General features: G+C 39.1%; 3 protein-coding genes and 1 long non-coding RNA gene across 4 annotated transcripts; 2 read left to right on the top strand and 2 right to left on the bottom strand.

Moving 5' to 3' along the window:
• The first annotated feature begins 511 nt into the window (after window positions 1–511).
• On the top strand, window positions 512–11,125 carry LOC310719179 (uncharacterized protein). The gene is made up of 9 exons (XM_083528639.1): window positions 512–862; window positions 954–1,037; window positions 1,199–1,309; window positions 3,748–3,822; window positions 3,924–4,019; window positions 5,214–5,354; window positions 6,759–6,824; window positions 6,905–6,988; window positions 7,091–11,125. Exons 1-9 carry the CDS (start codon window positions 803–805, stop codon window positions 7,211–7,213), a joined length of 840 nt encoding a protein of 279 aa, XP_083384765.1. The 5' UTR covers window positions 512–802; the 3' UTR covers window positions 7,214–11,125.
• A 5,005-nt stretch (window positions 11,126–16,130) lies between these two features.
• mrps10 (mitochondrial ribosomal protein S10) lies at window positions 16,131–20,309 on the top strand. Its single transcript, XM_083528659.1, has 7 exons — window positions 16,131–16,283; window positions 16,560–16,618; window positions 17,457–17,526; window positions 17,608–17,747; window positions 17,824–17,932; window positions 18,024–18,113; window positions 20,134–20,309. The coding sequence occupies exons 1-7, from the start codon at window positions 16,149–16,151 to the stop codon at window positions 20,209–20,211; spliced, it is 681 nt and encodes a 226-aa protein (XP_083384785.1). The 5' UTR covers window positions 16,131–16,148; the 3' UTR covers window positions 20,212–20,309.
• On the bottom strand, window positions 17,851–20,508 carry LOC310719234. The gene is made up of 2 exons (XR_014531401.1): window positions 20,090–20,508; window positions 17,851–18,510 (listed from the first exon to the last, which is right to left on the bottom strand). It is a non-coding gene; the product is annotated as an uncharacterized lncRNA (long non-coding RNA).
• Window positions 20,509–25,144: 4,636 nt separating this feature from the next.
• msgn1 (mesogenin 1) lies at window positions 25,145–26,220 on the bottom strand. The gene has a single exon (XM_083528672.1). It carries the CDS (start codon window positions 25,777–25,779, stop codon window positions 25,306–25,308), a length of 474 nt encoding a protein of 157 aa, XP_083384798.1. The 5' UTR covers window positions 25,780–26,220; the 3' UTR covers window positions 25,145–25,305.
• Between the last annotated feature and the right edge of the window lie 1,270 nt (window positions 26,221–27,490).

Genomic DNA, 27,490 nt, shown 5'->3' with positions numbered 1-27,490 from the left:
GAGAGAGATTGTTAGGGCATCGAGGGGCTGTGTTTGGGTTTGAGGTGTGTGTGTGTGTGTGTGTGTGTGTGTGCGTGCGTGTGTGTGTGTGTGTGTGTGTGTGTGGAAGTGGGTGTGCGAAAGGCTAAATGTCCCTGCATTTGGTTTCGACGTTGTGGGGACATTTGGCTGGTCCCCCTAAAAAAACAGCCTTTTTTCTCTAAACAAAAGCTTCTGTTCAGGTCACTTAGGTTACAGTTAGGGTTATATTTAGATGTAGACATAACCTTCATTAACTCAGTGTGTGTGTGTGTGTGTGTGTGTGTGTGTGTGTGTGTGTGTGTGTGTGTGTGTGTGTGTGTGTGTGTGTGTGTGCGTGCCTGTGTTTATGACCGCTGGAACTAAACGTTTGTTTATGCACTCCCATGCTTTTAGGATTTTTTGATAATGTAAGGAAGCACACCCAAAAAAAAAAAAAAAAAAAAAAAAAAAAGAAGAAGCCAAAATTTCAGCTCCACCTCCTATGATTCTGTTATGTAACAGAGTTCATGGTAGCAAAGCGAGTCCAATTGAAGCACATATTTCTCGTAGAGAGCAAGAATGTCCCAGGGCTTTGCTTGACAGTCGACTGGAAGCTCAGTGGATTCCAAATTTGGTCATTTTCCACCGGCATAACCAAAACATTACGATGAGGTATCTTTAAACAACACTGAAACAACGCAGCCTCTGCCAAAGACCGCATTAAAGACACTCGTGGGACCTCTGCTTATTTATTATAAGAGAAGCAGGAACCCGAGCGCCCCTTTTTTTCTTCTCTGACACAATGGCTAAAGGAAGTGCTTTCATGAGGAGACTATGCATCGTCCTGAACCTTCTGCTCGGGGTAAGAAAGTCAACGTACGGTAAAGTTTTGATTATTTTTTTATGTGATGGTTGGGATTGTTTTTAAAACCATTACCTTTTCCATTCCTCAGTTCCTCGGGCTGGTTTTGCTTCTGGTCGGGATCGTGGCAAGCACTTTTAAGATCAAACCACTGATTAGTGGTTATTACTGGCAAGTAAGACCAAGAATACCTTAACTGCACTCTTTAAATTATATATTTTGTGCCAATGATAGAAATCAGTGTTTTGCCTTTTTATACCCTTAAAACCTCTAAAAACTTTCTTGATAACATGGAAAACATGGAAAACAAACCAAAAAAACACACCTTTATTTCAGGATGGGACTCAGAGTGTGCTCTTCAGCATTGGGTTTGGATTGGCTACCATCCTGATCTCCATCCTGGGAGTGTATGGAGCATACCATGAGCATATCTTGGCTCTGCTTTTGGTAAGCCAAGGTTTTTTTCTGTCCTTTTTTGCACACAGTATATGTGTGGTCGAATGCATTGCTCAAAAGTACATGAAATGGTGCCAATACTTATTTATGATGTATTAGATTAGCAAAGTTTTTGTTTTAGTTGTTAATAGTTATTCAAAAACTTAAAAAAAAAATGGGTTAGATGTTGATATTCCTTCCTTTCTGAAGACGAGTCAAGCAATATGAACATTTGACAAGGAATTGTTAAATTCTCCAGGTTACTTTCTCTGAAATGAAGAATACATCAGAAGTTAATTTCCACATTAACGAGTACCCAGGTTTTAGACTTCCTGAGACTATATAAACAAATCAGTCAGATATTTCTCAGATATTTTTGTAGAAATATTTGCACTCGATCCGTATTTTTTCGACTCTACATTATTGGGGATCTCTGACCTTCTGATAACCACTGTTCTAGGTTTTAAACAATTTTAAACAGGTCTAAATGTTTTGATGTCTATGTAGAATGTTTTGTTTGTTATCAAAAAAAATTTTCAGCTATGGGGAAGTGCAAGTTTAGCGATACTTCATTTTATTCTAAAAGGTATTAAAAAGGTTTTAAAAAGCCTTGGAGAAACCCTGTATAAACAATTATAAAAAATAAAAAAAACCTGTATAAAAAAATGACCTCATAAACTATTTTGACCTTGAAAAAAATGACCCCGGGGACTTGCTAATTAAAGAATGCTACAAAATCTGCTGTCAAAATAAAACCTTTTTCCACATCCATAGCACAACTCCCTGAGTGAGCTGTAACATATTAGCTCAATAATATAAACCAGTAGATGGAATTACACCTGATGTGCTTTTGGGAGATTTGCCTGAAACCCATCGCTAGCACTCAAGTGCGCTACATAAACAAGATGCCATATTGTCTTGCGACATGAATGGATGTATATGAAAGGATCGTTACAAAACCAAGATTATAATGACATTAAAAAAGTTCACTGTTAATAATTAATGCTGTGTAGCTTCAAATAGAAGGGTGCAGATTTAGCCTAGTTTTTAGCTCTCATGCTACTGAACAATGCTAATTCATTCTAATGAATGGACGTTCTGTGTTGAGGTGGAGGATAAGGACGGGTTCAATTTTGATGAGTCCCTTAGTCTGAACGAAGAATTTGCCAAAAAACTAGCAATTATAGAAACCTATTAAAAGATATGAACAATATCTGACAACAACGAGTAAAAGCTTCCTAAGATGGTATGAGGAACGTTCATTCATTATAATGCATAATAAAGCTACACAATGCTCATTATTAATGTTGTATGTGTTTAAAACTATTACACACAAAGTTCTCCAAGGTATAATTATATACACTTATTCATGCAACACAGTTTAGCACCTTGTATATGCAACAAGTCAATTCAATTGAATACAGTTTTAATGTTTAGTGCTTTAACAAGAGATAAAGAGAGATGAAGTTATTAGTTGTTAGCAAACAAGCCCTAAATAAAATTTTTGTTTCAAGCCAAGTCTTGTTAAATTGCCACTTCCCCATATCTGAAAAATAAAATCCGTTTTACGTCTGCGGTACAATCTGAGAGAGATTTGTTTGAATAACAAAAAGCTGATTGGCTGTTGCATGTTGGTCTTATTTGTAGTCAGAAAACAACAAATTGTATTTTTTTTATATTAGATGCTAGAGGCGCCGTTACGTGAACATCTGAAAATTAAGACCTATTTAAAATAGTTCAAGGCCCAGAACAGCAAATTTGAGACTTTTTAAGGCGGAAAATTTTAATAAGACTTTTATTTAAACATTTTAGGACCATGGGAAACCCTGAAGACTGATGAATTACAGTACAAATCTGTCCTTAAAGTTCTTGAGTTGTTCAGTAACTTCATGGATCTTTAGGCTGTAGATTAATGATGGGAAAATCGGATCAATTTAGTGAATCGGTTCTTTGAATCTCGTTCATTGAAACGAACAAATCTTTTTTTTTTTTTTTTATTTCGTCCCTTTAATGAGAAATAGAACAAAAATGTTATATTTTCAAAACTCAGATCCCTAAAATATATAACCTGCGGAGATTTTCAGATGCTTTGCTCTTGCGCGTCCAAGATCGCTAGTCACTGCTACCACAGGAGCATGTTTAACTCAACAAAGAGAAAAAAAGAGAGAGAGAGAGAGAGAGAGAGAGAGAGAGAGAGAGAGAGAGAGAGAGAGAGAGAGAGAGAGAGAGAGAGAGAGAGAAGGAAAGGGAGAAAAACTGAAGGTGAAAAGAGGTGAGAACTTTATAGAGACTTTATAAGCCTTGGCATTGTTTCAGAAATGATTAACACACTTTTGTTATCTTATAATTAGCAACGAGTTTCAAGCAAATCTCCCAAAATGCTTAACACAATGCTGAATGTGTCAAATCATGGGATAATTAACCCCCCCCTCTTTTTTTTTTCTCCACAGTACAGTATTTTCATGATTATCGAATTCGTCGCTCTCCTGGCGCTGACGATCGTAGCTATATTAGCACAGCCGCAGGTATGGTACAAACCTTTCACATTAACGGCATTACGACGAGAGCCGTGGTGTCTTCCAGTGTTTTCTTTCTTGACCATGTTTTATCGCTGCTGTTTAATCAGGAGGAGAAGAGAATTGAAGAAAGTTTTGGAAACATGACCTCGCTTTATAATACAGACGAGGTTTTCCATCGGGAGCTTAACAAACTACAACAGGAGGTAATGTTAAAATCAGTTAAAATATATATTGTATTATGCGAAAAGTGTCCTAAGAGTCACATTGATTATAGATTAACATGGCAAAGGTAGAGCTGTGTATTCCTGGAGACTGTGTCATTTCTAAAAATTATAAGCAATGGTGATAAAAAACAAAAACCAAGAGCATCAGGAAGTCCTCAGTAACTTTGGTGAGCATAAACCAAGTAACACTTGGTGAGCATAAACGCAACACATCAAACCTCTGGGCAGAAGGTCTGCAACAGAAAAAGACTCCATGACTCCATATTTTGTTGACTCCAAATTCTGCATATTGCAACAGAATTTATGACTGATTTATGATTTTCCAGTCTTCCGAAGTTCTCGGTTGACAGGATTGGAACCTGAAGTGATCTCCTTGATCTCCTTATGTTGCTCATCCACCTCAAATCTTGATGCCTTACGTGTTCTGGGATGCTTTTCTGCTCACCACGGTTATAAAGAGTGATTATTTGAGGTACCTGTCAGCTCAGAACCATCTGGAAGTTCTCCTCACATTTTCTCAACAACTCAACAACTTCCTACCACCCACAAAACCGGTAGATTTTTTATCGATTTAAAATAAAATTTAAATTTTTTTTTTTTTTAAATAAATAAATAATATGATTAAAAATTATAAAAAAAAAAATATATATATATATATATATATATATATATATATATATATATATATATATATATATATATATATATATAAATATAAAGTATATCATATAATTCTTAAATTTTAAAAATCTCTTTTAAAAAATAGTTTATATTTTAATTTTATTTATAATTTTTTTCAATTTTTTTTTACATTTTAATTAACCCATAGGGACCGGATATTTATTTATTATATAATTCAATTAATTCGTTTTATTTATTTAATATAGTTTTTATTCCCCCCACCAATCTGTCCAGGGTTGATCCCTACCAGGTTTTTCCACATTCTAATGGTTGAGTCGATTGATCACCTGAAGCTCCTGACCTTTTTCTACATGATTCTATTATTTGCACACATTCTGCCACATGATTGGTTAAATAAACGAGTGTTTCGCCGTCTCTCGGTATTTTCACCCGAGCCGATCTTATGATAGCATACGATCAAACAGAATCAATTTTCCTAGATTAAATCTGTTTAACAAACACGTATTCAATCCTTACCGTTGTTGCCAACAGGCCGAATGCTGTGGTCTGCTCTATTACACTGACTGGAGAAATCATATACCTTCTTCATGCGACTGTTCTCCAGACTACCCAGATAAAGATGCCAGATGCATGAAAGTCAGCGGCAACGTACAAAACTATAGAAGCAGTGAGGTACGATTTCACGTATTAACATTACCATGAACCTGAAATGGCGTTTGATATAGACTGTCAATTTCTGTACATTTATAGGTGGAATTTAGGGCCGATTTATTTGTTCGATGTATTTCTTGGTCATAGTGTCCTTGGTCTGCTAATTAATAGAATCTTAAAGCTATATTTATATATATTTATACATTTATCATAGACAACTGTATTCTATAAAATACATACAAAAGATTGAATTCATTTAATACAAAAAATGGATTAATAAAAAATATTCAGTTATTTTAGCAGCAAAACTGTAACATAAATCATATCATTTAATTGACTCATTGGATTAAAGCTACATATTTTACTTATTATATTACACAAAGATATAGAAAAAAATTTATAAACACTGTGTACTGCGTGACATCGAACACAGCCGAAAAACAAGCAAAAATTCATTTACAGGATTCAGTTAGAACAGAATATCTGTTTTAAAATCCCTACCGACAAGATTCTTTATTTTTACACGTTAAAAATATTTATGAACGTATTATTGAATTATTATTATTATTACAATATTTAAAAAATTGTCTTCTTTCTTTTCATATTTTTATTTACACCATTACCGATTTTTTTTTTGTGAAATCAGACATTGAGCACCCCCATATAACCAAAATGGTATGATCCTCGTTTCATAAAACCTTCGCGAAGATTCGACTGTTAGATTGGTATTCGAATCATTCTTCGAATTTTCCACTAGCCGGCGTCACCCCTAATATTATAATTATGATTATTATTAAATTATGTTGTCTAAGTATAGCTACTTTATTTTAAATAAAAATTTATACACTACAGATTTGAAATGGCGTCTTTATAAGTAGAATGTTCCCATCGACTATTAAAGACTATCGCTCTTCAAAGAACTCATGAAGTGCTTGATTATTATTATTGTCAAGAAAACATTCTGATTGTGTTTACAGTGGATGAACCTTCACTGTTTAGACAAAAAATATTGGGACGTGACATACGTGGTTCTTCCTCAAACTGCTACCTCAAAGTCGGACTACCTCAAAGGCACTCAATTGTATAGGACGCCATTACAGGATGTGGTTGCATTAATTTTTTTTCTTTGCACAAAGCCAACTTAATGAGGATTATGGATCTTGAGTGCCCTTCTATAGAGCTCTGGCCTTAGTAGCTCCAAAGCTATTGAACACCTCTGAGATGAATTAGAAGGCCGCCTCACCTCACCTACATCAGTTCCTCACACTCATGTAGCTGAGTGAGAGCAAATCTCCACAAAATCTAGATGTCTTCCCAGCTTTCTATAACAGGAAATGGGGACTAAATGTGGAAAGAGATGTTCAGAAAATGCTCAGGTGTCCACAAACGTTTGTCCTCATATTGTATGTCGCTGCTTTCTTGCAGTTGAAAAAAAACCCTGGCGCTGAAGCGGTGACCGATCAGAGTCCGATGCGCTACGTTTACAAGGCGGTAAGAGATTAAATCTGCCTTTGCAGGTTTGTTAAATAATAAATAAAAGAGAAATTTACAAGTTGTCTGGTCTTCCTCAGCATTGTAGCCAGTTCTTAATAAAGCACGTAAAGAACGTCTTGAGGATCCTGTTTGGAATCGTCTTTACCTTGGCTACTATTATGGTGAGAGCACCGAGGGGGTAAAAACCCCAACAAAGAACAATGTAATAAATGTAAATAATCGCACACATGCTAACTGGTTTATATCTCTCCTATATCTGACAGCTGGCTGCCGTGATCGTTGCCGTGCTCCTATGGCATAAAATCAACTCGCGGTTGTCCATCACGGGCGTCTCGCACGACGACGACAGGACGAAGTACGAACTCCAACCGCACAAAATGGCCTGAGGAGAAATCTGAGGAGGATCTAAGGAGAAATCTGAGGAGGATCTGAGGAGAAATCTAAGGAGAATCTGAGGAGAAATCTGAGGAGAAATCTGAGGAGAATCTGAGGAGAAATCTGAGGAGAATCTGAAGAGAAATCTGAGGAGGATCTGAAGAGAAATCTGTATAACCTCTAGGAGACATCTTTCCCCATATATATGTTTCCAGTAACAAATCATTTATCTGCAGGTTAATTCAAGAAATCTCATCTTCCATTCACTATATGCCTCAAAATTTTTAGAGCAGTTGAAACGTGTATATCCTTGACCTAATATGTCTTTTTATATCTTTATATGCTGGAAATACCAGGTGAACATGCTAATCAGAAAGGATTCAGAGATTCAAGACTAATTTCAAAACATTAAGCCATTCCCGTGTTTGAGATGTGTTAGTGAGTGGACACTGGTGCTTTGGGGTGGCAGTGAGACGTTTGTCGTAGTTTGTTAGCGCAAAAATCTTAAACAAAACTGCCTCACCATTAGCACCGAAAAACAAAACTAAAGCTTTTTATTGCACTGAACAAAAGTTTCTAAACAAAACTTACCAGCTTGGCTTGGCTACATAGAGTTTTTTTTTTGTTTGTTTGTTTTTTTGACGAACGATGGCTGTATTAGCGTAAAAACGTACCCGAGATTGAAATTGAATCCAGATTATTGAGCGATCCAGATTGACCGCAGGACTAAAGCGCTGCTGCACTGCTTTCACTATCAGTAAACAGTCAAATTGCACAAATTGTCCATTTATTTGAAAATATATAGGAATATATAGTGTATCCACCGTTTTTACCCTGGTAGCTTTTTTGAGTTTTCGACGTAAAACAGAGGTTTGCGAATTTGTTTTTCGCATTTTCGTTTTCAGACGTTTCGGTGTGGACGAGGGAATTTTGGAATTGAAAATGAAAGTAGATGTGGACCGTTAACTAAATATTAGTAAAGGATCTAACACAAGTAAACACAACATGCAGTTGTTAAATAAAGGTTTTTATTGTTGAGGGAAAACAAAATCCAAAACTACATGGCCCTGTGTGAAAAAGTGTTTGACCCCCTGTTAAAACTGTGGTTTATCACACCTGAGTTCAATTTCTCCAGTCACACCCAGGCCTGATTACAAGACATCATGCCGAGTTCCAAAGAAATTCAGAAACAAACGAGAAAGAAAGTAATTGAGATCTAACAGTCTGGAAAAGGTTATAACGCCCTTTCTTAAGCTTTGGGACTCCAGCGAACCACAGTGAGAGACATTATTCACAAATTGCAAAAACATGGAACAGTGGCCGCCCGACCAAAATTACCCCAAGAGCACAGCGACGACTCATCCAAGAGGTCACAAAAGACCCCACAACAACATCCAAAGAACTGCAGGCCTCACTTGCCTCAGTTAAGGTCAGTGTTCATGACTCGACCATAAGAAAGAGACTGGGCAAAAATGATCTGCATGGCAGAGTTCCAAAACGAAAACCGCTGCTGAGCAAAAGAACATAAAAGCTTGTCTCAGTTTTGCCCCCAAATCCACAGATGATCCCCAAGACTTTTGGGAAAATGCTCTGTGGACTGACTAGACAAAAGTTGAACTTTCCCATTATGTCTGGCGTAAAAGTAACACCGCATTTATGAAAAAGAAAATCATACTAACAGTAAAATATGGTGGTGGTTATATGATGGTCTGGGGCTGTTTTGCTGCTTCAGGACCTGTAAGACTTGCTGTGATAAATGGATCCGTGAAATCTGCTGTTCACTATAACATCCCAAAGGAGAATGTCCGGCCATCTGTTTGTGACCTCAAGCTGAAGCGAACTTGGGTTCTGCAGCAGGACAATGATTTAAAACACACCAGCAAGTCCACCTCTAACTGGCTGAAGAAAACAAAATTAAGACTTTGGAGTGGCCTAGTCCTGACCTGAATCCTATTGAGATGCTGTGGCATGACCTTAAAAAGGCGGTTCCTGCTCGAAAACCCTCTAATGTGGCTGAATTACAACAATTCTGCATAGATGAGTGGAGCAGAATTCCTCCACCGCCCTGTAACAGACTCATCGCAAGTTATCGCAAACACTTGTTTGCAGTTGTTGCTGCTCAGGGTGACCCAAGCAGTTATTAGGTTTGGGGGGCAAACACTTTTTCACACAGGGCCATGTCGTTTTGGATTTTGTTCTCCCCTTAATAATGAAAACCTTCATTTAAAAACTGAATGTTGTGTTCACTTGTGTTCTCTTTTACTAATATTTAAATTAGTTTGATGATCTGAAACATTAAAGTGTGACAAACATGCACAAAAATAAGAAATCAGGAAGGGGGCAAACACTATTTCACACCACTGTATTTGAAAAAGATATCATACTCTAAATAGGGCTGGTCAGTAATACTATAGTTTATTGGTCATTATGTTTTCAGTCTGCTTCCAAAATATAATGTTTAAAAAAAAATAAATAAATAAAAAATACAGATTATTTAAAGCATTTATAAATATTACGAATTCAGACAACAGGAGAAATTCGTTTTCCCTGGCAACAAAATGATTCTCTCCGCAAAACTAGAACGTAAAATCTCCATCTTTTTAGCGGCTCAAGATTTCGCTTAATATTGTACTTCTATTGTATAAAATATTCTCAATTTTCCGTCATGATTCGTAATTAAATGATATAACGAAGAAGATTATATAAAGAAAGAATATAGAGCGTTATTTATTTATTTATTTGTACGTCTAAAAAAAAAAATAAAAAAAGAAAGCTACCGTATTTAAGATCAAAGACTACAGAATTGCAAAATTACCCATGCTTCGGTCTGCGTCGTTCCTTTATCTACTTTTCGATCGGAATTTGCGAAGTTGTTGTTTTCGTGGGAAATGTGCTCGTTTGTTAGCGATGTGTAGAACAAGAGGCCTCTGGTGAACTGGTCTGAAATATTTGACCAATTTTGGATCCTTTTTGTTTTGTTTTTTATTTACCAAATATGGAAAGAGATAAAGAGATGGAATGAATGTCTCGGCTGAACAGAAAAATAAAGTTTGATGCAATTTTGTTTAAACAAGGCAGACTGTGGGTCTTAAGTCTTTTATGGGTTTTGAGAAAACACACGCATGTTCCTTTTTTTTTTATGCAACGAACTATGCGATGTAAAGCTATGAAGACCTTTTCACTGAAATATTCCTCCACTAGAATGAATAACAGCTTTACACCCTCAACGCAGTTCGTTTCTCCAAACACTGAGCTGAAATACTTTGTCATGTTTCTTTAAAACTTGCCTGATTCAGCGATTCAGTTCATCCCAGAGCAGTTTAATAGGATTTAGGTGCAGTGACTGGGCAGGCCGTTCCATGATAGAGAACACTCCAGATGACTGTTTGCTCTCTTTATAGCGCTTACAGAGCTCAGACGTACGCTTCTGGTCACTGAGGTCCAATAAGCCGCAGTCCAGACGGAGTTGCATGGTCTATGTTGAAGTATGGAACGGTTGCCAGGTTGGGTTCTTTCACTTTCTGAAATAAGTCTCCATCATTCCTTTTATCAAAACACCCCCAAACTTTAATCCTTCCACCTCCGTGTTTGACTGTGGGGGTGAGGCAGTCTGCAAACATCTTAACTCCTGTTCTCTGTCTTATACAAGTTCTTCTGTTCGAGACAAAAATGTAAAATTTGGATCTTAGTTAGTTGCATAGAAACACAGGGAACATGCACTATAAAAGACCAGGTGTTTCCACACTTTTGACAGGCACTATGTATAAATCTGATATATTATATTCTCTTAAGAGACAAATATATAATATCTGCTGTAGCTGTTCTATTTTATTGGCTTTCCAGCAGAAAATATTAGTGACTGTACACATGAATACGTTTATACATAACTGTACACATATATAAAAATACTTTTATATGTTCAACTTTGTGCTTCTTTTTTTTTTTTTTTTGTCTGGTACTGAATTTTGTTCAAGATGCAGTGTTAAAGATCAGAGTATGATATGGTACAATTTGTCTAAGTATCACTACTTTTGTTTCTTTCTCTTTTTTTTCCCAAACTGACCACATGATACATAATGAACTGTATAAAAAAAATCCATCCGAGTTGTAATGGTTCATCATCATGATCGGCTTACTGATCTTGTGATCTGTTATCCTTTGCTATTCAGTAGAATACGGAAGTTATAAAAGTTGGCATCACTTTGTGCTAAAAGAATGTGAGGTTTCATTTCTAAATAAATAAATAAATAAATAAATGAATAAATAAATGTTTCAGGCAAACCGGGGTCAGTGCACTGTGAAAAGTGCACAGAAGACTTTCATTAGTTACATTATTTCAAGATGCAAAGGAAAGGTTTTGAATGAATAATAATGTAAATGAAGAGAAGTTGTAATATTTGCCATCAGCTGTAGTGTTGTTTGGTGGAACTGAATATATATATATATCAAAATCAGTAAATGAACAGAAAATAAATCCAAATCAAATGAATATTTGGTGTGACCACCTCTTTGGTTTCTAGTTCTTACTTTTTTTTTGTTAGGATTAGAGAGTCAGGTGCATAATTAACCACTTATACCAAGCAGGTGTTATTAATTAATTTCATATGAGTGAGGAACTTACAACTGGCTGAGGAACTGTCTGAGGAACTTATAACTGGGTGAAGAACTTAAAATTGTTTAAGAAACTAGGTAAGAATCTTAAAATCGGTTGAGGAACTGTCTGAGGAACTTACAACTGGGTGAGGAACTTCAAACTGGCTGTGGAACTGTCTGAGGAACTTATAACTGGGTGAGGAACTTAAAACTAGGTGAGGAACTGGGTGAGGAACCTAGTCAGGGAATTGTACTAGTGAGGAACAGACAAACTTGGTTACTAAGATAAGGTTGACACAGTTGAAGATGACATAACTGAAGGTTGAAAATCATTTTTAGTCAGTAAGCATTTGTTGTACTGATGCGCCAAGGATCAAATGGCTGGCCAGTCAAGCACACCAACACCATGGTCATTTAACCAACGTTTGGTGCATTTGGCAGTGTTGACAGATGCCAAATCCTGCTGGAAAATGAAATCTGCATCTTTAAAAAGCTGGTCAGCAAAAGGAAGCATGAAGTGCTCTGAAATTTCTTGGTAAACGGGTGATGGTTTTCAAAAAACACAGTGGACCAACACCAGCAGATGACATTGAACCCCAAATCATCACAGACTGGAAACTTAACACTGGACTTTAAGCAACTGTAGCGTTGAGCTTCTCCACCCTTCCTCCAGACTCTAGGACCTGGGTTTCCAAATGAAATACAAAACTTGCTCTCATCTGAAAAAAGGACTTTGGATCACTGGGCAACAGTTCAGTTCTTCTTCTCTTTAGCCCAGTAAGACGCCTCTGATGTTGCCTGTGGTTCAGGAGTGGCTTAACAAGAGGTTTATGTGTGGTGGCTGTGTCTTGATGCCTTGACCCCAACCTCAGTCCATTCCTTGTAAAGGTCACCCAAATGTACGTTGTGCATCTTTTTCTTCCACACTTTTTCCTTCCACTCATCTTTTCGTTAACATGCTAAGATACAGCACTCTGTGAACAGCAGCTTCTTAAGTGATGAATGTTTGTGGCTTAACCCCCTCGTGAAGGGTGTCAATGATTGTCTTCTGGACAACCGTCAGATCAGCAGTCTTTCCCACGATTGTGTAGGCCAGTGAACCAAACCGAGAGAACATTTTGAAGGCTCAGGAAACATTTGCAGGTGTTTTAAATTGATCAGCTGATTTTCATGACACCATATTCAAATTTTTTGAGAATTGGTGGGTTTTTGGTAAATGTGAGTCAAAATCAATACAATTCAAAAAGACTTCAACTCCTTCAGTCTGGGTGCATTGAATTTATTTAATACACGAGTTTCACAATTTGAGTTGAATTACTGAAACAAATGAACTTTTCCACGATATTTTAATTGATTGAGATGCACCTGTATTCATTTCAGGCACATTTACAACAGATAAAAAATGTCTGATGGAGTGGCAACTAATTACGAGTTAACTCATGACAATCGTGCGATTAATCGCGATTAAACATTTGTAACGATTGACAGCCCTAATAAAAAAGCAAACATCAAACATTTTTTAATCATCAGTTTCCATCCCAGATCCCATATTAGCAGATATCACACAAGTATTGTAAGAAAGGATTCCTACTCAGTTGTATTTCCACGCTTCACCACTAGAGGCAGACATACAGTTTACCAAGCTAACTTCCTAACAAGTATTATAATGATAATTATCAAGACCAAATTCTAAATCTGAATTTGTTGAACAATTTCCAGACAATAGTGATGTTTCTAGAATTAAACGATGATGACGTTGATATATTCAAACACCTTGACCTTGACACCACCAATACCGTGTGGATCATTTGCTAAAGGTTAATGATAAATGGTAATGATTAATGTCTTAGAGAACATTTCTGCTCTTTTGTATGGAATGTGGTGAGGATAAAGCTCAAACCTGGACATCTGGTTCTCATTGCACACAAAAATGCGTCCCAGAATGCGTCCCAGAACCTGCAGGATTGGAAGATTTTTTTGCAAAGTGTCTAAGATTCCCGCCGTCTGGGCTTCTCCGTAAAGAGCACGCAGCAGCCATTTCGGTCGAACTTCCGTCTTTAGAACATCAGATAAAATGTTGTAGTGTAGCTTTTGTGTGTGGAGTGTTCATGTCGAGAAATGTGAGACTCGACGAGCATCAAAGGTCTGGTGTGGAATATTTTTATAATGTTGTGAAGTGAACACACACACACACACACACACACACACACACACACACACACACACACACACACACACACAAAGCTGACTTTAATAATCGGATGCAGACTCAATTTGTATGTAATAATTTTTGTAATTATTTAATGACATTTTATTTATATATTAGAAATTATGGTATTGTATCGTTTTGAAAAGTGATGGGGAGTGTGTTAGAGAAGTGAAGAAAAGAGTGCAGGCAGGGTGGAGTTCAATTCAATTCAATTAATTTTTATTTGTATAGCGCTTTTAACAATGAACATTGTCTCAAAGCAGCTTTACACAGATAATGTGGTGATTAAACGTAAATATGTTCTTTGTAAGTATGTTTGTCCCTGATGAGCAACTGTGGCAAGGAAAAACTCCCAGAGACGGCATAAGGAAGATACATTGAGAGGAACCAGATTTAAGAGGGAACCCATCCTCATCTGGGTTGCACCAGATGTCCATTTGAAGCAGATATACAATGTTGCGGGGTACAGTGATGATGATCAGAAGCAAACTGCACTCCCGAGTCAGTGCAGCAGACCGCCGACACCAACTACAGTCCAATCCATCCTCAAAGCACCCGTTCTACTTCGGAATTACATGGAACCACCCAAGGTGTTGATGAGAGACCGTCCCAAGCTGCACAGAAGTGTGACGATCCATGGAGGGGAGAGGGGCAGGAACAGTGGTCACTGGAGCCTCAGGAGCATGTTTAACTCGACCGAGAGAGAGAGAGAGAGAGAGAGAGAGAGAGAGAGAGAGAGAGAGAGAGAGAGAGAGAGAGAGAGACGGGAAGAGAAGGATATGGATTATTAAGTGTCCCTATTGGTGTATGAAAGTTAATCTCACTGTGCAGTTTGGACTCTGGCAAGACTCGCTATGGCAGCATAACTAAAAGGGAGAACCAGAAGGTAACACAGACATGAGGGATCTCTGGGATAAGAGACGACCCACCACACCACCGTCAACAAACCTGAGTGAACGTGTGAATGTGAGGGGACGACAGCATACAAATATACCAGTTCACCAAACACTCTATATCCATGCTCCCTCCAGATCTGAGCCTTTACCTAAGAAAAAAAAATCTACTGATAAAAGGCTTGACTAAATAAATAAGTTTTCAACCTCGACTTGAACACTGAGACTGTGTCTGAGTCCCGAACACTGGTTGGAAGGCTGTTCCATAACTGTGGGGTTTATAAGAGAAACATCTGCCCCCTGCTGTAGTCTTCATTATTTGAGGAACCAACAGATAGCCAGCACCTTTTGAGCTATGTAGGCGTGGAGGATCATACTGGTACAGAAGTTCACTCAGATACTGCAGATACTGGAGTGGGTGGAGAAGAGTGATAGCAGGAGTGATTTGTGATAGAAGAGTATCTGTGAGAGTGAAAGGGAAAGTTTATAGGACTGTGGTGAGACCTGAGATGTTGTATGGTTTAGAGTCAGTGGCATTGAGTAAAAGACAGAAAGTGGAGCTGGAGGTAGCAGAGCTGAAGATGTTAAGGTTCTCGTTGGGAGTGACGACGATGGACAGGATTAGAAAAGAGGTTATTAGAGGGACAGCGCATGTAGGACGTTTTGGAGACAAGGTGAGGGAGGTGAGATTGAGATGGTTTGGACATGTGCAGAGGAGGGACATGGGGTATATCAGTAGGAGAATGCTGAGGATGGAGCCACCAGGAAGGAGGAAAAGAGGAAGACCATGGAGGAGGTTTATGGATGTGGTGAGGGAAGACATGCAGAATGATATCATTAGTAGAATGATATTACTCATATCAAAAAACTGATTTGACCAGTGTTTATATGCTCATAAATAAAAAAGAAAAACGATTTCACAAAACGTAGAGTAAAAAATAAAATGTTTGACTTCGAACTGAAGTGAAGTTAAAAGTCTCCGCAAAAGGAAATACCTCAGTTTAGATACGCGAATAAGTATTACTTATTTACACAATGTACATTATAGACTTTTTTTTTTTTTTTTTTACCATTTCAATTTGATTTCGAGTACATATTGTGTAACTAAAACTGACTCTGAGAAAGAATTCCAATTCGCAATAAACTTGAAACTCGGTATCGTATCGTAGCAGATTCAGCAAAAAAAATTGTGTGTGTGTGTGTGTGTGTGTGTGTGTGTGATGTTCTCTTCCCAGCCGCCAGGGGGCGCGGATGAGACTGATGGCTCCGAGTCGCGTTTCTTCGCTGCTCCTTTCACTTCATTGGAGGACGAACATGGCGGCGCCCGTGCGGATGCTTTCTAAAGCAGGTCTCGCGTCAAAAACAGTCTCTCGGCTCTCGCTGAAGGTACACGCATGCGTACTGTAGGACTGAGACAGCAAGTTGTAAGGTTGTGTTAATATTGCTATCAGACTTATCTGATTCTGATTAATATTGTGTGTGTGTGTGTGTGTGTGTGTGTGTGTGTGTGTGTGTGTGTGTGTGTGTGTGTGTGTGTGTGTGTGTGTGTCTGTCTGTCTGTCTGTCTGTCTGTCTGTCTGTGTGTGTGTGTGTGTGTGTGTGTCTGTCTCTGTCTGTCTGTCTGTCTGTCTCTGTCTGTCTGTCTGTCTGTCTGTCTGTCAGTGTCAGGCTGCAGTCCAGAGGTGTGTGTGCAGCACGGATCAGTCTCCTACAGTGCTCAGGTCTGTCCCCCCACCCCCTACATTCACATTGGTTATTGGACCTTGTGTGGGGTCCTGAACCCTGGATGGGTTCCTGGCCATAATGTGGGTTCCTTGACTCTGAATAGATCTCAGACTGTGCTTCACATGGGTTCCTGGAACACGAATTGGTTCTTGGTCTTCACATTGGTTCCTGGATCCGACCCATGTTCCTAGACCTCGACTGGGTTCCTGGCCCCTGAATGGGTTCCTTGACTCTAAATAGATCTCTGACTATGCTTAACATGGGTTCCTGGACCACAAATGGGTTCTTGGTCTTCACATTGGTTTCCTAGACTTTGAATGGGTTCCTGGCCCTAATGTGGGTTCCTCGACTCCGAATAGATCTCTGACTATGCTTCACATGGGTTTAAGGACCACAAATGGGTCTTCACATAGGTGCTTGGACCCCCCCAATTGGGTTATTTTTTCTCACACAGATTCCTGGACTCAGAGTAGATCTCTAACTATACTTTATACAGGTTCTGGGCCTTCACATGGGTTCCTGGACTTCTATTAGATCTCTGACTATGATTTACGCAGCTACCTGGACCCAGAATGGGTTCTTGGCCTTCACACAGGTTCCTGGACCACGAATGGGTTCCTGGATCATTATCTAGTCTTCTATTCATGGGTTCCTGAAAAGAGTCCAAATGGTTTAAGGTTGCATGAGTTAAACTAATTTATCATCTAATGTAAAAAAAAAAATCTTTTGGATCTGTTTATATCTTTTCCGTTTCAGCAGCTGGACCTACAGAACCAGTAATAGTGTTCCGGGGTACAGATTTCCAACGTGTGATCTGTTGACTTGTTTTTGCAGGACCCGCATTAACGTGACTCCCGCAGCCTTCGTGAGCACGGCAAACGTTTCCTCGTTACACTCTCCTCCCGTAAGTCCCCAATACATTACGGTATAAACCGCCGCCCGGATCCGTCTCGCTGTCGCCTCATTTGCTCCGCGTGTGCTATAGGTCACGGTCACGGACGAGCCAGACCTGCTGTTTCAGAAGCTGGTGGTGCTGGTTAAAGGCCACGATAAAGCGGTCCTGGACAGCTACGAGTTTTTTGTGACTCTGGCTGCCAAGGAGCTCGGCTTAACCCTGACTAAAGTGTGAGTAGCGCAGCGTTCCCACACGCGTCCCCGCAGGAGACCAACCCGCTTTCTCACGGACGCGTTTCTGCCGCAGGTTCGAACCGCCGAATGCCGTCGAGAGGCTCACGCTCCTGAAGTCGGTGCACATCTTCAAGAAACACAGAGTCCAGTATGAAATGAGGACACACTACAGATCCATCGAGGTGACCCTTTTATAATGTTCGAGCACTCTAGAAGTACAGTATGGATTTGTGTATATACGAGACTGTTGCCTCCCGATGATTTTTTTCCCAGATCGCCCGGATAACCGGATCAACCGCAGACGCGTACCTGGAGTACATTCAGCGCAACCTGCCTGAGGGCGTGGCCATGGAGGTCACTAAGGTAATATGCTGAAAAGCAAATGTTTAAACGGCACGAATCCGTGAAACGATTGCGCGCATTTGAACTTTAGATTTCGTACAATCAAGAGCTGTATTACATAGATCAGGTCTTGACTTTTACTTAGGACAAATAAAAAAAATAAAAATAAATACATTTACAATCATTTAAATACCATTTAGTTTGCATTACCACTAGGGGGCGCAAATAAATAATTTAATAGGAATTATGTCAGTATGCAATTTTTCTTTACTAATTTATATAGTAGCTGTTGTAATGTCTGGTTCATGTTGAAGTGTTGAACTTTTACAGCAACATATATAATAAACCTATGATATTATATTTACATCTATTATATTAATATAACAAACTGTCCCAATACTTTTGCCCATACAGTGATCTACAGTGAGGAAAATAAGTATTTGAACACCCTGCTATTATAGGGGTCTGAAATTGTTATCGTAGGTGCATGTCCACTGTGAGAGACATAACCCAAATAAAAAAATATTCAGAAATCACAATATATGATTTTTAAACTATTTATTTGTATGATACAGCTGCAAATAAGTATTTGAACACCTGAGAAAGTCAATGTTAATATTTGGTACAGGAGCCTTTGTTTGCAATTACAGAGGTCAAACGTTTCCTGTAGTTTTTCACCAGGTTTGCACACACTGCAGGAGGGATTTTGGCCCACTCCTCCACACAGATCTTCTCTAGATCAGTCAGGTTTCTGGCCTGTCGCTGAGAAACAGGGAGTTTGAGCTCCCTCCAAAGATTCTCTATTGGGTTTAGGTCTGGAGACTGGCTAGGCCATGCCAGAACCTTGATATGCTTCTTACAGAGCCACTCCTTGGTTATCCTGGCTGTGTGCTTCGGGTCATTGTCATGTTGGAAGACCCAGCCTCGACCCATCTTCAATGCTCTAACTGAGGGAAGGAGGTTGTTCCCCAAAATCCATGGCCCCGGTCATCCTCTTCTTAATACAGTACAGTCGCCCTGTCCCATGTGCAGAAAAACACCCCCAAAGCATGATGCTACCACCCCCATGCTTCACAGTAGGGATGGTGTTCTTGGGATGGTACTCATCATTCTTCTTCCTCCAAACACGTTTAGTGGAATTATGACCGAAAAGTTCTATTTTGGTCTCATCTGACCACATGACTTTCTCCCATGACTCCTCTGGATCATCCAAATGGTCATTGGCAAACTTAAGACGTGCCTGGACATGTGCTGGTTTAAGCAGGGGAACCTTCCGTGCAATGCATGATTTCAAACCATGACGTCTTAGTGTATTACCAACAGTAACCTTGGAAACGGTGGTCCCAGCTCTTTTCAGGTCATTGACCAGCTCCTCCCGTGTAGTTCTGGGCTGATTTCTCAACTTCCTTAGGATCATTGAGACCCCACGAGGTGAGATCTTGCATGGAGCCCCAGTCCGAGGGCGATTGACAGTCATGTTTAGCTTCTTCCATTTTCTAATGATTGCTCCAACAGTGGATCTTTTTTCACCAAGCTGCTTGGCAATTTCCCTGTAGCCCTTTCCAGCCTTGTGGAGGTGTACAATTTTGTCTCTAGTGTCTTTGGACAGCTCTTTGGTCTTGGCCATGTTAGTAGTTGGAGTCTTACTGATTGTATGGGGTGGACAGGTGTCTTTATGCAGCTAACGACCTCAAACAGGTGCATCTAATTTAGGATAATAAATGTAGTGGAGGTGGACATTTTAAAGGCAGACTAACAGGTCTTTGAGGGTCAGAATTCTAGCTGATAGACAGGTGTTCAAATACTTATTTGCAGCTGTATCATACAAATAAATAGTTTAAAAATCATACATTGTGATTTCTGTATTTTTTTTTTTTTTTTTAGATTATGTCTCTCACAGTGGACATGCACCTACGATGACAATTTCAGACCCCTCCATGATTTCTAAGTGGGAGAACTTGCAAAATAGCAGGTGTCCAAATACTTATTTTCCTCACTGTATATATTAATGCTAATAAAATATGTGCATTTCTGCTTTCAGACTGCTATAGAGAAAGTTCCAGAGCATATCCAGACACCGGTATGGGATAAGGAGAGCCAACAGGAAGCCAGCCAATGACGTCTTTTTTGGAATTTTCTATTCCAAGCATTTTGTATTTATACAGCGATCGCAGCTTTTTCGAGGATTTCGAAATTAAAAATAAAAGGAAGAAAGAATTTTCGTTTCACTTTCTTTCAAATGGATGAAATGAAATGTGCGAATTAACACCTGGACGTGTTTCCTGTTTATAAGTGTAAGTTTGCATATTATAAAAAAAAAAAAATAAATGCATCACAGATTTCGAGTTAAATTTTTATCGACAATTTATCTACAATTAAAGCGATAGCAAATTGGTTTCTCCTGGCAACTGTGGTGGATCTTCACATAATTTCTCTTAGATACATTTGCACTTCTAGGTACAGTACTTGAAGGAACTCCTGCAGCTCCAAACATTTTAGAGAACAAACCACAGATCTTGGATGTAGGATACCGCAAATCTTTTTGCGTCTTCTTTAATCCGAGACAGACTTCATGCTGAGATCAGGACTGCTTGGTATAACTGGTACCTGCTTGGTATAATTAGTTAATTACACATACACCTGACTCTGATGCTACAAAATCTCTGGCATTGTGTGAGTGTTAAAAATAGAAAGAGTGGTCCTACTACATATGACTTTGCTTGGAAAGGTGGGAGTTTAGTGGTTCAGGTCCCAGCCACAACAATCAGGAATTTGCTTGTAATTACTCAGTCTTTACATCCATTTATAAATGCATAACAGTATATCTTATGTATAAATATTATTACCCAACATTATATTGAAAAAACATATTAGTGTCGAGAAAAATATTCAACCTTATCTAGCGTGTGTTTTAATCAAACTAATATTAATCCAACAAATTGACCTAATAATCAGTATAGAACCTATTAGATACAATAGAAGTAGCTTGATTAAAATTATTTAGACTATATGTTAATCAAACTCATGTAATCGCCAAGTATAATTAAAATAAGAATAATCGGATACTAATAAAGCCCCGGTATTGCCAAGCTGCCACTCTTGGGCCCTTGAGCAAGGCCCTTAACCCTCTATGCTCCGGGGGTCCCTTACGAGGGAAATATCAAGGTCCGTGACGTCGGAGTGACGTGGGGCCGCCTTCCCGTGGGCTCACCACCTGCAGGAGGGACCGTAAGGGACGGTGCTGTGAGGATTGGGCAGCAGTCGAAGGCGGGGGCCTGCTTAGACTGCTGCCCCCGCGACCCGAATTACGGATAAGCGGGAGAAAATGAATGAATGAAGGATACTAATAAATAGGGTAGAGTAGGGTCTGGTGTTATGAGTGTGTTGGAGAGACAATCAACTGAATCCACCCATGATGTGTCTGCTCAGAGTTCTGGGTTCTACTCAGAGACGGGTTCTGAGTTCTGACATTAGGACACCTGACCTTTCAAGCCACAAATTTTCAAGGCACACAATTGTATAAAATGTCTTTAAATGTAGTGAATGAAATTTTCCATTCACTTGAACTACAAGACACAAACCTGTTTCGGCATGACAATACCTTACAATCTCTCTAAAGCGCTAAACCCTAGTAAACACCTTTAGGATGGATTTTTACTTTACCTCACTTTACTAACACTCTTGTGTCTGGATGAGCAACATCTAATGGAACATCTTAGAAGTGTGGAGGGTATTATAACAGCATAAGGAGACTAAATATGGAAATAGATGGCGCATATGAATCTTATACTGAAGTGTAAGGGATCTGAATACTTATTACTAAAAAGAAAAAAAAGAGGGAAAAAACCCAAACACAAATTCACACTGGTTTAGGAAGAGATTTAACATTTTTGTCCAGATTACAGAATGCCTCTTTTAGACAGAAACACTTATACAGTCTAGCTTTATCAAGTCAAGTCAAGAAGCTTTTATTGTCATTTCAACCATATATAGCTGATGCAGTACACAGTGAAATGAAACAACGTTCCTCCTGAACCCAGGTGCTACATAGAACAACATAAAACAAACAGTACAGAACAGAAGAACACAGGGCCGAGAACTAAGATCCTCGCCACATAAAGTGCATGTGTGCAGCTGGTGCAAACAGTGCAAAAGACAACAGACAGTGCAGGACAATACACAATACACAAAATATAAAATTAAAAATAGAAATAGCTCCGCCAGTAAAACCTGTCGTAACAGAATAAGGTGCAGTGTAAACAGAAAAATGTAAACAGAATTTGTGCAATTCAGCAGTAGCAGCAATCAAAAATAGATTTAACAGTAACCAAAGGATTTGGACAGAATATTGTGCAAAATAACAAGTCCCTGAATCAGCAACAGACGCCATGTAAACATTTTGCGATCGTGAAAAATGTGATTGGTATTGAAAACCTGGGTGAACGAAGTGTATGATGGGTGTTGAGTCCGGTTTGTGCGGATCAGTCACACAGTTGTGTGTAAGTGTGTGTGTGTGTGTGTGTGTGTGTGTGTGTGTGTGTGTGTGTGTGTGTGTGTGTGTGTGTGTGTGTGTGTGTGTGAGAGAGAGTTCAGTTCAGTTCTTTGTTGAGGAGCCTGATGGCTTGCGGGAAAAAACTGTTGCACAGTCTGGATGTGGCGGCCCGAATGCTTCGGAACCGTTTCCCTGATGGTAGGAGTGTGAAAAGTGTGTGTGAGGGGTGTGTGTGATCGTCCACAATGCTGTGTGCTTTGCGGATGCAGCATGTAGTGTAGATGTCCATGATAGAGGGGAGAGAGATTCCGATAATCTTCTCAGCTGTCCTCACTATCCTCTGTAGGGTCTTGCGGTCCGAGACGGTGCAGTTCCCAAACCAGGCAGTGATGCAGCTGCTCAGGATGCTCTCAATGGTCCCTCTGTAGAACATGGACAGGATAGGGGGAAGGATGGGGGTCTCTCTCTCTCTCTCTCTCTATATATATATATATATATATATATATATATATATATATATATATATATATATATATATATATATATATATATATATATATATATATATACAGTGAGGAAAATAAGTATTTGAACACCCTGCTATTTTGCAAGTTCTTCCACTTAGAAATCATGGAGGGGTCTGAAATTGTCATCATAGGTGCATGTCCACTGTGAGAGACATAATCTAAAAAAAAATATACAGAAATCACAATGTATGATTTTTAAACTATTTATTTGTATGATACAGCTGCAAATAAGTATTTGAACACCTGTCTATCAGCTAGAATTCTGACCCTCAAAGACCTGTTAGTCTGCCTTTAAAATGTGCCCCTCCACTACATTTATTATCCTAAATTAGATGCACCTGTTTGAGGTCGTTAGCTGCATAAAGACACCTGTCCACCCCATACAATCAGTAAGAATCCAACTACTAACATGGCCAAGACCAAAGAGCTGTCCAAAGACACTAGAGACAAAATTGTACACCTCCACAAGGCTGGAAAGGGCTACGGGGAAATTGCCAAGCAGCTTGGTGAAAAAAGGTCCACTGTTGGAGCAATCATTAGAAAATGGAAGAAGCTAAACATGACTGTCAATCTCCCTCGGACTGGGGCTCCATGCAAGATCTCACCTCGTGGGGTCTCAATGATCCTAAGGAAGGTGAGAAATCAGCCCAGAACTACACGGGAGGAGCTGGTCAATGACCTGAAAAGAGCTGGGACCACCGTTTCCAAGGTTACTGTTGGTAATACACTAAGACGACATGGTTTGAAATCATGCATGGCACGGAAGGTTCCCCTGCTTAAACCAGCACATGTCCAGGCACGTCTTAAGTTTGCCAATGACCATTTGGATGATCCAGAGGAGTTATGGGAGAAAGTCATGTTGTCAGATGAGACCAAAATAGAACTTTTGGTTCATAATTCCACTAAACGTGTTTGGAGGAAGAAGAATGATGAGTACCAACCCAAGAACACCATCCCTACTGTGAAGCATGGGGGTGGTAGCATCATGCTTTGGGGGTGTTTTTCTGCACATGGGACAGGGCGACTGCACTGTATTAAGGAGAGGATGACCGGGGCTATGTATTGCGAGATTTTGGGGAACAACCTCCTTCCCTCAGTTAGAGCATTAAAGATGGGTCGATGCTGGGTCTTCCAACATGACAATGACCCGAAGCACACAGCCAGGATAACCAAGGAGTGGCTCTGTAAGAAGCATATCAAGGTTCTGGCGTGGCCTAGCCAGTCTCCAGACCTAAACCCAATAGAGAATCCTTGGAGGGAGCTCAAACTCCGTGTTTCTCAGTGACAGGCCAGAAACCTGACTGATCTAGAGAAGATCTGTGTGGAGGAGTGGGCTAAAATCCCTCCTGCAGTGTGTGGAAACCTGGTGAAAAACTACAGGAAACGTTTGACCTCTGTAATTGCAAACAAAGGCTCCTGTACCAAATATTAACATTGACTTTCTCAGGTGTTCAAATACTTATTTGCAGCTGTATCATACAAATAAATAGTTAAAAAATGATACATTGTGATTTCTGGATTTTTTTTTTTTAGATTATGTCTCTCACAGTGGACATGCACCTACGATGACAATTTCAGACCCCTCCATGATTTCTAAGTGGGAGAACTTGCAAAATAGCAGGGTGTTCAAATACTTATTTTCCTCACTGTATATATATATACACACACACACACACACACACCCTACCCTGTAGTCTGAAATATTGGTGATCAGTATTGGGTAATATATTGCAATTTCTTAATAATGAAAACAAATTACAGTACATTATTTAGCAAAAAAAAAAAACATTTTACAAAATCGTAATGTATAAACTTTACAGTATATATGTATGTAGCAGCGAGCGCTTGTTGAGTGTGTGTGTGTGTGTGTGTGTGTGTGTGTGTGTGTGTGTGTGTGTGTGTGTGTGTGCCATCATAACTCTGACTATTGGGAATAAACTCAACAAATACATTTTGTTGAAATGACACAAGGTTTATTCCATCAATTCTTTCATCAAATATTTCATTATTAAAACACATGAATAGGAAAAAAAAATAAAATAAAAAAGTGCCGAAACAAGTATTTACATCAACATTATGGCACATTTCTGTACAAAGAATTTTTTTAACCACGAAAAATACAAACTGGATAAAATAATGACTTGTCGGAGTCGGTGTCGGTTCCGGAGTCGGAGTCGGTTCCGGAGTCGGTGTCTCATTCTCTGCTGAGGATTTCCGACAGCTCCTTTATATACTCGATGGTGAATTTGAGAGTCTGGATCTTGGTCAGGGGTTGTCCTCTGCGGCTGTATCCTGGAGGCAGATAATCCCTGAGCTGGTGCAAAGCTTCAGCTAAACTCCTCATGCGCATCTTCTCCCTCTCGCTCGCCTTTACGCGGCGCTTGGTCGACATTTTCGGCCGCGACGTCTTCGTCTGCGCCTGCGCCGCTCGCCTTCGATCGTAGGGATAATCCGAGAACATCTCCCCTGGAGCCTCCTGGGAGGACGAGGAGGACGGTGAGGATGATGATGATGAGGAACAGGTAGAGCACGGAGATGCTGAGGGGTCATGTGAAGGGCATTCGCCCGCGATGGAGCCACATTGCTGGCCGTAAAGCCGGGTGTCGCTCCTCCAGTCCCACTGCGCCAGAAGTTTTGCGGTCAAGTGGTCGACCTCTGTGCCGTCCATGTGCACGCGCGTATGTGTGTTAAGAGAGTGTGTGTGGATGAGCTCAGGTGGGCTGAGGGGTGTTTTATACCAGAGCACTGGTTTACGAGCTCACAGCTTTTGGTGAAGTTCAAAAGAAAGCTGAAGTGCGACTTGTTCTTGTTCCTCCTTCCAGAGGAGAACCGTGTTCCTTATCGCCCAGGTGTGAATGAGCGACTAATGCGGCTGAGAAAAGAAAATAATTAGATTTCCCTTTTGTGAGAAGTGACTTTAAACCTCGGCAGCGTGAGTCTCGGGGAAATGCGATAGACAAACCAGACACCGGGGTTTTAACACCACGAGGGTGTGGGAGCAGTGCTCCCCAAAAAGACCACCTTTATTTTTCCCCCATAAAGAACCAAAAAAACAACATTGCATCATTGAAATTAAGATTGTATAAAAGATGACAAAAGTATAAAGATATACAGTATATAAAGAAGGATATGAAGAATAAATAAAGAAGATTATATGGTGTATAGAAATAAAGTACCATATTTCTCACATCAGTATGAGTTTTATTTTTAATTTTATTCCCTAACATGAATTTCAGTAAACATTTATTAGATAGATAGATAGATAGATAGATAGATAGATAGATAGATAGATAGATAGATAGATAGATAGATAGATAGATAGATATTGTTATTTATTAATACAGAAACAAAGTATGTGAAATAAGTGTATGTTTTTTATTTATGTTTAAATGTCTGTGTGTGTGTGTGTGTGTGTGTGTGTGTGTGTGTGTGTGTGTGTGTGTGTGTGTGTGTGTGTAGATTTGCTGAAACATTACTCACAACATCAGCTGATTTCAGAACATCAGCTTTTATTGATTGATTTATTGATTTGATTGATCACTTTATTCATCCTAAAAATAAATTCACATCTTACATAAAAAAAGGTTTGCATCAGTGATTTTTATTTATTTATTTATTTATTTATTTATTTATTTTAACTTCTAATAATTTTTTTTTTCAAACTACAGGAAGAACATTTACAATAAAAGATTTTTTTTATTACTTGAACAGCACAAAGACCAAAATACTTATATAAGTATACTTAGCAATTTATATAAAAGATGACAAAGGTATAAATGTAAAGATATTCAGTATATAAAGAAGTAAATGAAGAATAAATACAGAAGCTTATATGGTGTATAGAAATAAAGTACCATATTTCTCACATCAGTATGAGATTTATGTTTTATTTTCTTCCCCCTAATATTAATTTCAGTGAACATTTACAATCTAGACAGACAGACAGACAGACAGACAGACAGACAGACAGACAGACAGACAGACAGACAGACCGACCGACCGACCGACCGACCGACCGACCGACCGACCGACCGACCGACCGACCGACCGACCGATCGATCGATAGATAGATAGATAGATAGATAGATAGATAGATAGATAGATAGATAGATAGATAGATAGATAGATAGATAGATAGATAGATAGATAGATAGATAGGGCATCTCTGGTCTACGGAATCTTTATGCTCACATGCCATGTTATATATGAGAAGATAAAAAAAAGAAGGGAATGTGATTTAGAACAACATTTGAAAAATAAGGATCAGCACCCCGTCTCGTTTCAGTTCACTGTATTAGGCATCGTCTTTATTTTAAAATAAAAATATTTTTTTCCCACCCATTGTACTTATAGATTTAATGAACTAAGCTAAAAAAAAA

Source organism: Silurus aristotelis (genome assembly GCF_946808225.1).
Source record: "Silurus aristotelis genome assembly, chromosome: 24".
Classification (NCBI taxonomy): Eukaryota; Metazoa; Chordata; class Actinopteri; order Siluriformes; family Siluridae; genus Silurus; species Silurus aristotelis.
Note: the sequence above shows the minus strand (reverse complement) of the source record. Positions and strands in the feature narration are given on the sequence as shown.

Coding starts and splice junctions, on each gene's coding strand:
- msgn1 (XM_083528672.1), bottom strand. CDS start 25,779: ATGGACGGCACAGAGGTCGACCACTTGACCGCAAAACTTCTGGCGCAG.
- mrps10 (XM_083528659.1), top strand. CDS start 16,149: ATGAGACTGATGGCTCCGAGTCGCGTTTCTTCGCTGCTCCTTTCACTT. Junction 16,619..17,456: donor CAGTCTCCTACAGTGCTCAG/GTCTGTCCCCCC, acceptor TTGTTTTTGCAG/GACCCGCATTAACGTGACTC. Junction 17,748..17,823: donor GGCTTAACCCTGACTAAAGT/GTGAGTAGCGCA, acceptor TTTCTGCCGCAG/GTTCGAACCGCCGAATGCCG.
- LOC310719179 (XM_083528639.1), top strand. CDS start 803: ATGGCTAAAGGAAGTGCTTTCATGAGGAGACTATGCATCGTCCTGAAC. Junction 863..953: donor TCCTGAACCTTCTGCTCGGG/GTAAGAAAGTCA, acceptor TCCATTCCTCAG/TTCCTCGGGCTGGTTTTGCT. Junction 6,989..7,090: donor TTACCTTGGCTACTATTATG/GTGAGAGCACCG, acceptor TATATCTGACAG/CTGGCTGCCGTGATCGTTGC.